This window comes from Etheostoma spectabile, chromosome 22 (assembly GCF_008692095.1).
Source record: "Etheostoma spectabile isolate EspeVRDwgs_2016 chromosome 22, UIUC_Espe_1.0, whole genome shotgun sequence".
NCBI classification, from domain to species: domain Eukaryota; kingdom Metazoa; phylum Chordata; class Actinopteri; order Perciformes; family Percidae; genus Etheostoma; species Etheostoma spectabile.
Genome location: NC_045754.1, coordinates 14064612 through 14080371, shown reverse-complemented (window position 1 = coordinate 14080371; position 15760 = coordinate 14064612). Strand labels below are relative to the sequence as shown.

The window sequence follows — 15760 nt, the reverse complement described above, 5'->3', positions numbered from 1 at the left end:
CCATACTAAACACACACGCGTGCACACATACACACACACACACTCTCCCCCTCCTCACTTTCTCTCCAAGCCTGATTCGTCTATCTCTCCTCCTGCCCTTCTGTCGTCACCTCCTCTCTTCAAAATTTCTGTTCTCCCATTCCTCATCTCTTTCTTGTGTCTATGCATGATTGGATATTCTCATCAAACATTCATAAGCCAAACTGGTCCCGAAATGTAATATTACAGTATTAGTAACCCTTATTTTCACTTGGTAAGGCCCTGGCTGTGACTGTGTGGGTGACATTAAACCGGGAGTATGGAGAGCTAAAAAAACTGGATCTCTGTCACAATGTGGCATGAAATATGAAACACAACAGGTCAGAGCTGATACCTCGACCAAAAGCAAAGGGACCATCTACCCAATATGACAAAGACTGCAAGGGCAGGTGGTATTAAAATGATCATGTAAAGAGAGCCAGCAAGAGATTTAGAGAAGGCCAGGAAGGGTGAAATATAAAAGAAAACATGAAAGAAGCAAACAGAAATAGAGACCAAAAGAAAGTTTGGAAGTGTGAGTACAAACATGAGGTTGTGAGAGCAGCTGCTAAAAAAGTAATGTGTCAGAATAGGCCAGAGCTACAGAAGCAACTTGCTGCAGCCCTCCATTAGTATTCATGATGAAATATGCCTGGAATGGTGGTCAGAGCACTGAGGACAGATCAGGAGTTCCTTTTTCTGTATCGCTCATAAGAAACCCTCCTCCACCAACCCCAAGTTTCAGGCACGACATGTACCTTGGAAAGCTACAAGCTGAGTCTTTTTTTGCTTCCATGCAAATAACATTGTTGAGTTCAGGGAAAGTATAACTGCTGTTGTTTCTTGTTCCTGTGGGGGGTAGACAAGGGAGATGTTTGACCCACGCTGGGCAGCGCAGCCTTGAGCCGGAAAGCATTAGTTAAAATGTCACACACTGTGCAGAATCCAGCCATCACATCTACTGTAGCAAGGCTTTTTTTTTAAGCACAGCACAAAAATAGCAGCCAAATAATTCTGAAGGAGATGTAGGTCAATATTGAAGTTTCTCTCTCAGGTGTGAGCGAGTGAAGAGGAATAGAGGGGGAAAAAATGTTTATGGTGTAAACAGGGCAGTATATTGCTTGCGTCGGCTTACACTACTGTGTTACTTCACCAGCCTCCTCCCTGGGTATTTACTGGGCATGTCAAATAGAAAAAAGCTAGGACAAATAGATTACAATGCAATCATGAACCTACAATATACCAATACAGATTTATAATGTTGCTTACTTCAGTTATTCCATCATATATTTTCACCACTATTGATTCTAGTGACACTGAGGTTGGCAAGTACTGCTGGCTACAGTATGCAAGGCAGTGCATGTGTAAAACATTGTTACAGTGGGCCAATTTTGTTTTAAGTCATCATTATGACAACTGCCACCTCTTTAAACCATCCCTCATCCAAACCTTAATGCATTACAGCTTAAGTCAACGATCATCTGCTCACACACACAAACACACAGAGCAATTTCCATTTAATCCATGTACAAGGCTGAAGCGTTCACAGACAATAACACGCAGACAAAGAAGGATTTGACTATGACAGAATACTGTCGCCGACAAGCATACTGACATCCTAGACAGAAAGCAACAACACAGCAGTGTTTTTTGTTTTTTTTTGTTTTTTTGGTTAAACTGGAATGTGATGTCCAACACAGTGTATCCTGGAGCCAGACTGAATGTCAAACTGAACTAAATCCATAAATGAAGAGGAATATGGTCTGCATGTACAAAATCCCCATTGTAAAGTAGGCTAAACCTTATTACTTTAGTATGTTGGTGCTTGTGAGGTCGTGTGCTTCCAAATGAGCAAAATTAGCATCTAGGCCAACAGGTGAGGGGCTGTTACATGGAAACCAAATGCAGTAACTCAGAAGTGACGGTCAATCCTCTGTGGGAATAGAATACAAAGTAAGAGGATGAAAGAAGCTCTTGCCTACAACCATGATGCAACTCCACATTGACAAGCTTAATTACCATTAGCTGACCACTTGATTATCATATCAATAAAGACCGAATGGGAAACCGAATGAGGAACAGAACACCGCGAGGTGTTCTAGTAAATACTTGCATGTTTTGCTGGATATAATGAAACCTAGAGTTTTTTCAGGACACTTTGTGCAAGCGTTTATTTGAATTTGATCAAAAGCCCTAAAAGCAGTAATCCTCATGCATTGGTGCAGTCATTCCCCCCCCCCAAGGATTAATTCTAAAGAGGTACTTGCTCACTGATGTTCGGGCTGCTTCTCTGATACGGTTAGCTGGGAAAGCAGCAGGCTCTGTGTCTGCAACAGCTAGTCCCTCACAACCAGAACGCAGAGATTTTTGCTCCCTGGAACTAACTTGACTCAGACCCATTTTTTGTGCAAATCAAAGAAGAACGCTTGGGAATAAACACACGTTTGCGAAGGAAGGGAATGTGGAAGTGCACTTCTGTGTCAAAGAACTGGGTCCGATGGGGTTGGTCATATTGTTTTTGTCTCATTTCCTCCCAAAGAACACACTCCCTTGGATTAAGTGGGCTGTGATTCGGTGTCACTGTGTGTGTCTCAGCATGAAATCATTGAGGAATGCAATTATCACTTTGCCCAACAGACATTTCTCAGAGATGTGAGCAAACAACTGGGAACATTGAGAGGGAGGTGTGCAAGTGAGTTAGGTAACACCAGTTAATGCTGATCCAAATGTGTGCTTGCAACTTCCCAATTTTCCTTTTGTCAAAAGTCCTAATCTACTGGCATACTTATGACTCAAGGTGGGTCAAAAGTTTACCATTTTAAATTCTCTTTCTTGAATTATATAATTTAATCCAATAATCCTAATGTTTTCAATTGTTTTATGACTCTTAGGAGCTTTTCTTTTCTCCATTATGACCTTTAAATGATCCACTCAAAGTGCCACTGCCATGCTACCATTGTGTGCTCCATTTCCCTTGGCAGACCTTATCCAAAATTCATTCGCTGAACATTTATTCTTGGAGAAATATTAAAAGCTGTTTAATAGAAGGGGGATCAGATTGCCTTGGCCTACACTTAAGGTCATTTTGGCTCAATAGAATGGAGTGCGGATTTTAAAAAAGCAGGCAAATTTGCGTGCAACTTGAGCGAGTCAGCTTTAGTGTTTCCTTAGAGCTGGGCAGGTAACAAACTGTCACCCCAGTGCTCAGTGAGAGGTAAACTGTCACCTCCTTACTATTAAAAGAACTCCCCTGAGAAAGAAAGAGGGAAGAAAGGAGAGTAGAGTATAGAAACTCATCTCCAAACAAACAGAGCTCACACTGACCCCCCCCCACACACACACACACACACACATAAACAAACACACACACATATACACACACACACACTTACACAAGGTCAAGTTTTTTTTAACAACACATTAATAATACAGTCTGACAATTAGTGCCACATAAAAAAGCCTTGTTTTGCTAATTTACATAATCCAAGACTATTTGCTTGCATATAAAGCAGATCAGGTGTAATATTTCATTATTTTTGAGCAAGGCAGTAATTATGTTTACCTATGCGCCGCATTGAGTAAATTAAGAACCCAGACACAACGACAAGCCCTTTAACACACATAGACGCACAGCTGAGGCTATCTTTGGCTGCACACTGTACTGAATGTGCTTGGCAAGCAGGCTGATGAAAGGTAACAGCAGGAGAAGAACTTATTATGGATTGTGATTTAAATATAAAAAGGTAGATGAGAAGAATAACTTCATCTGGTCCCCTTTTGAGACCATATTTACAAATCTGATTGGTAGGTATGGTGACTCTTTATAGTAATTTGATGAAATTTCTATGACTTGAATTTGGACGCAGTTTGAGAGGGACGAGGATTTTTATCACAAGACTATGACATCTGAGGGAATTTTTGATGGATCTTTCTACGATTTTTAGTCCTAAATTTAGCGGCACAGAAAGAAAAGTGCTCTAGGGGAACTGTATTTCCATTTATCTGACACATGAAAACAACCATGCATTTACACATTATGAATGAAAATACACATAAACAAAATGCCCACATACTGTATGCATGCACACACACACACACACAAACACACACACTCGCACTTTCACACACACACACACACACACACACACACACACACACACACACACACACACACACACACACACACACACACACACACAGTGAAAGTGAGCTTAGCTGCAGAGTAGAGCCCCGAGGGCTGATTAATGAGGGGAGGAAGGCAAGGAGAGGATGAAGCAGAAGTGTTAATGGAGCTATGATAGATTCCTCTCGGCCTGGTGTTTTATAGGTGAGTCGCCAGTGTATCTGCACAATGTAGCAACACAGAACCACAGAGAGATGTAAAGCCACTGCCCTGTGTGGGAGGTGAAATATGTGGATCAGATGGTTTTGAATATGGAACAAAATGCATTCACCTTTTAAAATCACACAGCTAACATTATTAAGGGAATTCATTAAACTGGGAGTGAACATTTGTAGAATAAGGTTGTCTTTTGGTAAGCCACTTCCAAATAGTTTGATTCATTTCAACAACTTTATTGAAAGCATCTTTACCACAAATCAAAAAAAGGAGCCAAGATTCTCTAGTAAAACACGACTGAGATACATCCGCAGGGCTAACCAACTTTGTGACAGCCACGGGAACATCAAATGTGTTCATGATTGACTGTCAATTAACTGAAATGTAATATTTAACAGCTTGAATAAATATTCTGAGTCAACAGTCTGTCTTCAGCAGGTGGAGGAAAATATTTCAGTGACATCACATCATAGATAGTATTGAAATAGTCTTTCCTAAATAACTATTTACTGACCTGATAGAAAGTGTACAATAAATGCTGGCTACAAAATTTATCTAGGATGATTTAGCCTCGGGGGAAAATGGTCAATATTTTATTTTTTCCCTTTATTAAAGTGACTTTAAAGTTAAAGTGAATTGACATGAAAGGGGGAGAAAGATGGGGGTTGACATGCAGCAAAGGGCCATGGATTGGATTCGAACCCGGGCCGCTGCAGGACTCTGCCACCATGGGCAAACGCTCTTACTGGGTGAGGGTTCCTCTGTGGTCAGTGGATACCCAAGCAAAGACTTTCTTTTCCATGCGCTGGGCCCGATTTAATAAGTTGCAACGCAAAAATAGAGTTGTAATTGAGAGATGACACCTCTATAGAAAGATATAACAGTAAGGTAAAAAGAAAAAGGTTACATCAAGCTAAACTGTCATCAGACGATAGCAGATGGGTTCCAAGACTGCGTATCCGCCAATGCATTCTGCTTCTTTTACTCTCCATGTGGACTGTTTACCTGTATGTGACTAAAGCCCACTTTAACTTGATTTGTCAATCCTACTCTAACTACAAACGGAAACCAGAATGCTTCTGATACCAACATCTTGTCCCGTTACCGATTGTGCATTCATATGCAAATATCTGTTTAGAGATTATGTTTTGAGCCATTTGGGGTCAGCAGAATCAAGCTGTAAACATGCCACTAATACAGTATATAGCATATAGTTTCCTTTTTACAGATTTTGCAGATAGAGGGCCTTTAGCATTTAATGGAGTTGTTATTTTGTCACCTGGTGAATGTAATTTCATATTCACTCCTCCTTCTGGTCTCAACCAACTCATGTTTGTCAACCAATTAACCCTAACACTAACCACAGTCTTTTCCCTAAACTTAACTAGTCGTTTTGATGCCTTAACTTTACTGTCATTGCTGCATGACGCTCACTTTTTCTAGCTAAACTCCACTGCACTAAACACTGAAAGGACCGTCATCTGGCAGTGTTGTAGCCGACTCACAGTCACCTATTGGCAGATAAACAACTGCCGCTGGTAGCCGGTGTTGCGGAGCACTGTAGCGGCTAAATACAACCAGAGACTGCCGTTTGGATTTTGTGTTCACGTTACAATGCTAGGTATACAGTATAATATATGGTCTATTGGTGAAGTAGCAGTAATCACTTAGAGGGGGAAGAGGAAAATTTCGCAGAGGCAGGGATATATAGACCAGAAAGGGGGAAATTGCACACATTCCCCCCGGCAAATCGCACCCTGCTTATTCCCTCTGATTTTCATTTATAGTGTTGAATCAAGTGCCCTGTCTGTTGTCAGGGGGCAGGGTCTGCAAGGATTGGAAAGATTAAACAGCCATGAAGAGAGTCCTCTTCCATTGAGCTGTGACTTATCTACCAATTGGATTAGAGAACTTTGCACTTTACAAAGCAGCTCATCAGAAAACACTGGGAACACAAAGCTGTTATGGACAGCGCCAGCTTGGTGTAACACATGTTTGTGTATGGATTTCAGGCAGAGAGACAGAAGCAAGACAGAGAATACAGCGAGAGAGAGAAAAAAGGAAAAAATTGCTGGGATTAAAAGTAAAGTCCTGTGTGGTATTTTTGAGAGCATGACACTAAGTGAGGTCTGAAAAGAGTGTTGATACAATAGGGCATTATTAGCAACCAGTCTTTTTATGGTGCATTACTTAATCAATTGGGTTTTAAACATGCAAACTAAATATGTCCCTGTTGACAACAAAAAGCTTTTTTGAAAATTAGGAACAACAGGAATCAATGATGTGAAATGTTCAAGTGGGGTCCAGGCAGAGCGACTATATAATAGAGGCACATTTCTCACCATGAATAACGACTGTTGTTCTCATATCCTACTAGAGATGCAATTCATCAGGACCAATAAGAGCTGGTAATTTGTCTTCAGGTCTTTGTCTGATGGAGGAAACTGATGAAAACCAAAGGAAATGACCACACGATGTATAGCCCTGCATTTCTTTGAATTAATGCACCAAGTGGAAACACATCTATCACATGCACCCACAAGGCACATATAAAATCAGAAACAAAACAAGGCTTATCCAAATTCTGCTACCATTTTGATTTGGCGAATATTTGAATCAGAAAAAGATAGAGGAGGGGACAGGGCTAATTGTGGCCACTGGATGTAAGAATCTCATGATTTGCTAATTGATAAAATCAGATTTCTTTGCACAAGCGTCACATTTATCAATGTTGTTTGGAAGCTTCAACTGCTACAAGTCAAACAGCTTTTCTACGCTCTACTGAAAAGTACAGTTTCTGGGGTGAAAGATCTCTTGACATCCACCATTCTGGACGGCCTGTCATTGTTAATAGTGAGTGCATGGAAGTGGCAAGAGCCTATCTTAAATGGTTGTGCTGCCATCTTGGACAATGGACACATTGTTCTCCACTTCTTTGCGTCTGCTTTGGTGGGTGCTTGTGTGCCAACAACGGGGGAAAATACCCACGCACTATTTACAATACACACTGACCATGTAAAAGGCCACTGGTCACTAAACACAAATGCCCAATTGTGAGACAAAAACAGCTGAGTGAGACATGAGGGATAAAACCATTAATAACCATTTCATCTGTAGACAGAGATGGGAGGAGGAGAGCACCAATGGGTCCAAATAAGCACTTAAAGAGTAATAACTCTTGATTTTGTCCTCATATTTAATGGCTATGCATGCTTTATTTGCACCATTAACGTCTTTCTCAGTGTAAACTGCAAGCGTAGCATAAGACTGCGGTATCAAAGGTCTCCTAAAACCAAATATTTTAACATTTAACAATCTCTTTCTACAGATGAAAAGTTTCGTAATAGTTGTTAAAAAACTGCAGGTCTGCCGCAACTCTGTTCTTTTAAAACAAGGCTGAAGACCTTTCTTTTTGATGTTGCCTTTCTTTAAATAATTGTTAATTTTTTTATACTGAAGTTGATATTTTTAACTGTTTTTAAATGCTCTTTAATGTTTAATTTCTTATACTGCACTGTGACTGTTAGTCTCATATTTTAATTGTTTCTAAAGCACTTCAAATTGCCCTGTTGTTGAAATGTGCTACACAAATAAAGCTGCCTTGCCTTGCCTTACCAACACTCTAAAACGCAAACATATTCGGTTTACAAAGATATGATACAGAAAAACAGCAAATTCTCACATTGCAGAAGCTGGAACCAGAGAATGTTTGGCATAATTGCTCAAAAAAAATATGACTTGACTGATCAATTATCTAATCTAATCATTACTCTGTAGTATACTGTAGTATTAACATACTTAATTTCTTCCCCAATAGAGAAAAGATGGCAAGATACATGATTTTTACATGTATCACTATTTATAATTAGTGCCCAACCACAGAGCCAGTATGTATTACACCATGTAATTTGATGTGTTCAAAAAGTCAAAACAAATTACAAGCATTCCATACTGTCCGATGTTGCTGTATTTTGTCATGGGCCACTGTACATACTCTATGGTTCCAATAAGTAATGATATACAGTAGTAATTTTTTTCAGTCTTTAAATTACAAATCTTTTGCCCCAAAACAAACGGTAGTCTATTCCCCTAGACTGTGAAACGGTTCTCTCAAAAAAAAAGTAATTTTAAGACCCCGGAATAACTTCTGTAAATCTATAAACAGGAGAGTAACCCATCTTTTTGCAAATGATATCTTTGTGTTTGGATGATGAATAACTTCAACTCTCAGTCGGCAGCCAAGATTATTGCTTTACTGATTATTTGTTTACATCCACACCTTTGCCTGAATGTATTTTCACTCCTTCTCATTCTGGACCAGACATAATGCATTTTTAATGTGTTTTCTGCTTTGACATTTCTGGTTTGACCAAGGCGTTCTCATAACTGCACTTTGATGGCAGCAGAACTTTGTCATTTTCATTTGTATTTTTGCTATTATAAATAACATTAGCAGTCTGTCATATATATATATACTATGTATGTATGTTTATTTTCAAGATCTAAGTTTGTTTGTTGGTCTTATTTGGGCTTGACTGTTAGACCAACTGTGCAGTCCAGTACAATGAAGTTACGCTTTCTGATTTTAAGATGCCCAACAGTACCTGCTGAGCTCAAAAATGTATTCCCACTCACTATTGACGTTGTAAAAAAAAAAAAGTTCACAGGCAAGTTTAAAAATATCAACAGTGTGCTGAGAGGGGAATTTGATCATTTGGTCTACTATTGGGCACCAAAACAAATCGGGAGGAGTGCAAAGTAAGGTGATTTAGCCTCGGAAAATATGGCTGGCAACATATTTTTCAAGCTGCTTCAACGGAACATTTTAAAATAACATTAAATGACTGTCTGTAATGTGAAATGGGTCACATACCCTCTGATAATCATCAGCCAGCTCACAACTTTTGTTTTAGCACGGATTTTGGTCTCCACCAACTCCTACTTCTGTAACTGTCTCTCTAGCGGCTACATCCTCTACTTACACAGCTAAATGCTAACTTGGTCTGTCTGCTCCTTGATGCTGGGCAGTTGTTTTTTTAAATGAAAGCAGCTGCTTACTGTCGGTAAACAAAGTGAACCAAAAATAAACTAAAATAGTAAGGTTATGGATCGTAAAAAACAAAACAAGCTAAAAGCTGCTATCCACTTTAAATAATGTCACTGCAGTGCAATTTGTTTTGATGAAAACTACTACTACTGTGGTAGGAAATTTGAACAAGAATAATCTAAGCATGAAGTCTCTGTGTGAAAAGCTCTGTGTTCTCATATTAACGTATTACATATTTTACCTCTGAGCCAACATTTAAACTACAGCTTCTTTGAAGCGTCACAACATGTTTGTGAATGGAGAGACTGAATGGCAGAGAGACTCACATGTAGCAAACTGAATGTGATCATCTTTAGAGTCTTTAGAGTATTTGGAAAAATGAGGGGAAAACAACTTTCCTTTTTTATTTACCACAGTGAAGCTTAACCTGAGAAACATGTACCTGTCTGAGACTGACAAACAAATGTCTCAAAGGTCATGTTATTCAGCTGGTCAAGAGGAGTCCATCCCACTGATAATATCAATTAAAGGAACTAAAAAAAAAGCTGCATGGGTGACGGCAATGTCCCTAATGCCAGATTTAATGGTTTTCCTCAGTGCAGAGACACTTGTTTTTGGCGCTTGTCAGTATTTAGTTTTTTTTCTTTATGTAGAAAATAAATACTGTATGGTACAAAGCCACAGGATTAAAATTAATTGAGAATCCACACACTGTTCTCTGGCAGCAGATTGTTTACTTGTTTGTCGGGTGCATGTGTGTGCCAATTCTTCAATGTTGAACCACGCCAATTTGAGTGTCTGTGTGCATGTGCGCGCATGTGCATATGTGTGTGTGAGCGCGTGTGCATGCCTTTGCACTGTATCAGGGGGACTAGCCTGTTGGGGTTATGGAGGGTGCAGTGTGGGGTGATGAATAGGATGCCTTTGTGCTCAGTCTCTCAGCTGTCTGCAAACCAGTGAAGGAGAGAATAGTGAGAGAGAAAGGAGAATGAGGTGAGGGAGATAAAGGGCCAGATAAAGGGGAAGAAAAGAGGAAGGGAGATAAAAAGAGGGAGGAGATGAGAGAGAAACTGAAGTGTGAGGGGTACAGGTGAGATGTGAGGTAATGGGTAGAGAGATGAGGAATATTTTTTGTTTTGTTTTTGCTGATATGCTATGTAGCCTACTGTTCATAACTTGTATTTTGTAAAAAACTTTAATGAAGCTCTTTAAAAAAAAGAAGAGTAGGGAATGTGAGAAGAGAGACTTATGCATTCAAGAACACTGCAACGTTGTCTCTTCAGCCAACAAAGAGACAAAGAAGTTAGATAGTGTAGGAAATCGTTGGCATTCATGTTAGTTAAAAAAGAAAACAAATCTCACAATAAAGAGAGAACTAACTGAAGAGAAAGTGCCCCGGTAGCTAATTTTAATCACTCGGCAGAACACAGACTTGACCTCATGGCCTCATCCTTCACACATGGTGTGCTTTGGAAATGAGCCAATCATATTGGCAGATGCTGATGAGTTCAGCCGAAGCTGTTGGTGTGGCCACTTTAATATTGCATAAAGGGAACCATTCGACTGTACTACTTCCTAATAAAAAATAATGTACAATACATTTTAAATGGCACAGTCTTACAATAGAGAATTGGGTGGGAGCATTAGAAGGTCAACTGTGATGCAAAGTCTTGATATGTGATATTTGAAAGACCTTTAAAGCACTAAAAAAAAGAAACATTAAAAAAAACATCCCATAAGGGAGAAAACACCCAGGACCTTTCTGGCCTAAAACGTCAGGTGACAAGGTACAAATTACATCCAGTTGCTCTAACAGGTAAGGCTGGGTACCAAACATAAGAACATGTTGGTACCAATTGAAATGTGTGCTGAATATTTAAAAAAGTTTTTTTTTTTTTTAAAGCTGAAATCTAAAGCTTAGTCTATTGTAAACTAAATGTCTCTGGGTTTTAAATGTTGATACTGTGGACTGAACAAAGTCATTTGAAGATGATACCATTGGGCTTTATGAATTCATGATTTTCCTCTATTTTCATGACTGTTACAAAGCAAACTAAACAATTGATCATGAAAAGCAGATGAATTATCAGCGGATTAATCAGTAGTAAAAATAACAGTTAGTTGCAGCTCTACTCAAATCAAATGTTTGGACAGACTTGTTTCATCCTTTGAGGAGATAGTTCCTTATTTGAATCAGAATAATGTTGCCAGTTTTAAACGTTTTTTTGATTTAGGCACATTAAACATTCAAGACCCTTGGTTGCAGAGATGAATGGAGACAGAGAAGTAATCTGCACCAATTTTGATAATCAATTTTTAAGTGCACTGGTTTAAACTTGTCAAATGTGAAGATTTTCCTTTCTATTTGCCTTAATTTTTGCTATGTTGAGGTCATGTTTATGATTTTTAAATTATGGTCTTTAAATGTCTCCCTCCGCTTTGGAAATTTGTGAGGACAATTTTTTCTTCTTTTTTGCTGACATCTTATAGACTGAACATTGAATGAATTAATTAAAATTTTCAATAGATTAATAAATAATGAAAAAAATATTGAGTTGCAGTCCAATTTGCTCTATTTTGTCTAAGCAAGAATAGGAATTTGTAGAAATAACTCTTATATTTCTCAAAGTAAGGTGCTGACCGTGGACCATTGATTGGAGATCTACAGTATGTTGCTTGTTTGGCTGCATTTTAGTTTTGAGGAATCCTAAGAAGCAAAGAGGCCAGAGCATTTCCCTGTCCATTATTCTAAATCTCAGTCTGTATGTATCCAGTATCCATCAGTTCTGACTCTGTGTTCAGCATATAAAGTGTATCTTCACAGCCATAAACACAGTGAGCTGTGAGTCAAAAATGAGACAAATAAAATATGATGTTTGGGTTCATGCTACAAAATAACACTCAGAACTCTAAATACCCCCCCTCGGTCCAGATGTGTATTTTTCCAGTCAACCCACGCATGTGTCACATATTTGGATTTTCATTTCTCTCTCAAAACACAACACAAAACACTGGAAATTAAGCCATTCAACACTGATGAGGTATTTTTCTCCCACAGAAAAAAGAGGAATAATCACAGAGATGTATCAGTGCCTGTTGATTCAGGCATACAGATACCTTATCCATGCCCCATTTCATTGCTTCTTTCTCTAACTGATCCAGAATGAGATTCGGCCTGGAATAACTAGCCCTAGTGTGGATAGATACTAATACTTTCTGTCTACCCACACTGGGGCCATCGCGACATGGCTTTTCTATGATGAAACAGCAGCGAGCGGTGAAGGGCTGAGGGAGTGGGCGATCAGGACACAAACTGTTTTTCTCCACAAACAGCAGGATAAAATGTGGCATCCATACCTCGAGCACAGCCAACGCAGCATGCGTCTTTAGTTGCTTTGCAAAGTTATACACTAATAGCATATGCAAGAAGTAAATAAACGGAGCCAACTGTATACGAGCAAGCTAATTTGCATATTAACAACAACAAATGTATTGCACTTTGATTTGTTATATCAAGCTAGTGCAAGTCCTTTAGGGGCAGTAAAGATTTCTCTTACTCAACAAGAATTACTCTTAAAGAGCAATCAAAGATAGCCTCAATGGCAGAAAACAGTAGTAGAATAATGTTGATGAAAACAGGTGATGATGTGAGGAGGCAGACATCATTAGCCTCCATCATTACACTTCATCAGAGGAGAGGGAGTGTACCCGCTCTGTTGGCGTAATGAGCTGGAAGCATGAACAAAAGCAGATGGCTTTATGAGTCAGACAATAAGGCGCTCATAATTGAATATATATCATTCATTTCAATTTAAGCAGTCAAGCCATTTTTCTACTTGCTGTACCTCAATGGAAATACATTGCCAAGGCGTATTGAAGGGCTCCCATCACACTGAATCAGCTTGAGTTCAATGAGACCTTACAATACTGGAAATATTTCACCAGGACTTAAAGAGAGTTAAAGTATGAGGCTCTAACTGTTAACAGCCAGATGACAATGTGTATAGTGATGATTGGCATTCCCAGTATTCCTATTATGTTGTACTTCCGAGAATCCATAAACAAGGTGTTTAGAAGCACCATGCACTATTATAAAGTGCTAAATTGTGAGTGACCTAATTAGAGTTAGTTATGGTGTGGTTAATGTATGTTGTAACACTTTACAGAGTATTTCAGTTTGCTTATGATTGTAGCATTTTTATTATCCTCATGCAATTTACCATTTTTTTCTAACATTACTACAGATCTGATTGGGGTATCTGTCTACAATGTTTGCAACCTAAGACAGTGTATAAACTAAATGCAGCCTAAAACTTTCTCAAAGAAAATAAAGTCACAGTCTAGAAGCTGGGAACAACAGAGGGAATGTGATTTACATCCACATATCACCACCTGTCAATCATCTAGACTTTTCCAACATCTCAGTATGTGCAGAAGTATGATTTGCACAATACACTGAGAGAAACTTGGCCGCAGCTCGTGCTGCTCTAATCTGTTTTTCTTCTTGAAGAGCTCACAGCAGGACGGCTGCCTATGGAGCAATTAAAGCCTCTTTCTTAATCCAGCAGCCCCTGATGCTAAAAGACCGCAAACAACTGGAAATCCTCTTTTTCTTCTTCCTCCTCCTCCTCCTCCTCCACCTCCACCTCCACCTCCTCCTATCTCCTCCACCGCGCTAGACAGCAAGAGCAACAGTAGCCTACTCACCCCCAGTTTCTTACTCCGTATCCTCACGTATCCCTGTTTGACTATGTCGTTGAAGTTGGAAGCCATGGTGAGGGGAAGCGGGTAGCTTCCTGCCCGAGAAAAAAAATAAAAAATAAAATAAAAAAGTAGCCTTATTTTCTAGGTAGCGAAATGTTTTACTTGAGGGTCGGTCGGTGAGACATCCAGCAGCAGGAGAGCGGGCGGTTGGCAACCTGCTCCTGTGTCAGCGATCAGGCTGCCCGGCTTCAGCGGCGCAATCCATCCGCGAGAGGAGGGAGATACCATTCGTCAGCTGATACACTTCAGCCGGAGAGGATAGCAAAGGAGGAGAGGACAGAAGAGGCGCGCTTCCTGGACCACACCATCCCCGAAACTGTGAGGGGGGTGGGAGATAACTGATGTGGCGGGAGTGATGGGGTATCTTTAATGGAAGTGGTAATGCCACAATTTTCAAAATATTGTTTTCTCAATACTCTCGAACGTCAGCACTGTAGCGGACAATCACGCATGTCCCCGTTTAACCAGTGGATCTTATTAGAGTTGCCCAATGTCTATAGTGAATTATTAGTCGTCTTGGTTCATTGCAACCTAATTAGTCATTTGGATAAGGAATGAGCTCAGTAGGCTATCATATTATCATGGCCACATCTGTGAAATTAAATAATAATGGTGTAATAAATATATAGTTTGGTTTTAAAAGTGACACTATGTAACTTTTAGAAATAATATTCTTTCTCCTACTGATGAAAACAACTTCAGGATCTTCAGGATCTTCAGAGTTTTTGAGCTTTGCGTTTACCAGCCTAGCAACCCTGGTAGCTTATGGTGGCGAATTTTATACTATAGGCTAGATATTACTTGACTTTATGACTCTTCTCTACTTGTGCTACTGTGACACTATGATATAGCATTTAAAATGATCCCATAGTAAGAGCTATTGGCCAAAGCTAAAATTAGGCTCTCTTAAGTTTAGTGAGTTTTTAGTTACCAAATTCAATGATTAAATTCTAGAATTTCCCCATTTGCCTAAAAAAATCTATAGTATTTTTGTATTAAATCTGTATTATGGTCACTCATAGGAATTAAGTAGTTTCTTAAAATGTAGGCTTTTTTAAAAGTTCGAACCCTATTCGTTTTAAAAAGTAGATTTTTGAAAAAAATGGCAAATATTGATCCTTCCAGCTTCTCAAATGTGAGGACTTGAGGCTTTTCTTTGTCTCCAGTGATAACAAATACAATGTTTTGTGGTTTTAGAATGTAGTTTGGACAATATAATCAATCCAAAAGACATAATTGTGATTTTGAACCATTCTCTGTAAAGTAAAAAAAAATGTACTCAATTATTCATCGTTAGTGAACAAATAATCAGCGGATGTATCAATAATGAAAATCGGTAAGGGTTACAGACCTTTTTTTTTATTGTCTTGATTATTACCTAAATATCAGACACCCACTAATAAGGTAATACAATTTGAGCTTGCCAGTGTGTGAGCACCATGTTTTGTTATTATTAGGTGGCCTTGATTTGACGTTTGTTTGATTTCTTGAATAATAAAACCAGATAGTCCAGTAAAGCATCATATGAATTGTAAGCAAACCAGACTATACAGCCACCGTCTGCCGCTTGTTAACAATGCCGCAGATTGGCA

At 39.1% G+C, this 15760-nt stretch overlaps 1 protein-coding gene across 2 annotated transcripts in view; it reads right to left on the bottom strand.

Annotated features, from left to right (window-relative positions):
- The window catches only part of dok6 (docking protein 6), a 46782-nt gene extending 32352 nt beyond the window's left edge, over positions 1-14430 (bottom strand). Inside the window, exons 1-2 of one of the 2 annotated variants that reach the window (XM_032503332.1) lie at positions 14271-14415; positions 14112-14200 (exon numbers count right to left, since the gene is read on the bottom strand). In XM_032503332.1, coding sequence (XP_032359223.1) covers positions 14112-14177 — 66 coding nt within the window. In that variant the 5' untranslated portion in view covers positions 14178-14200; positions 14271-14415. Of the gene's footprint in view, positions 1-14111 lie in introns of both variants that reach the window. The other variant, XM_032503331.1, reaches the window with a different exon arrangement.
- Between the last annotated feature and the right edge of the window lie 1330 nt (positions 14431-15760).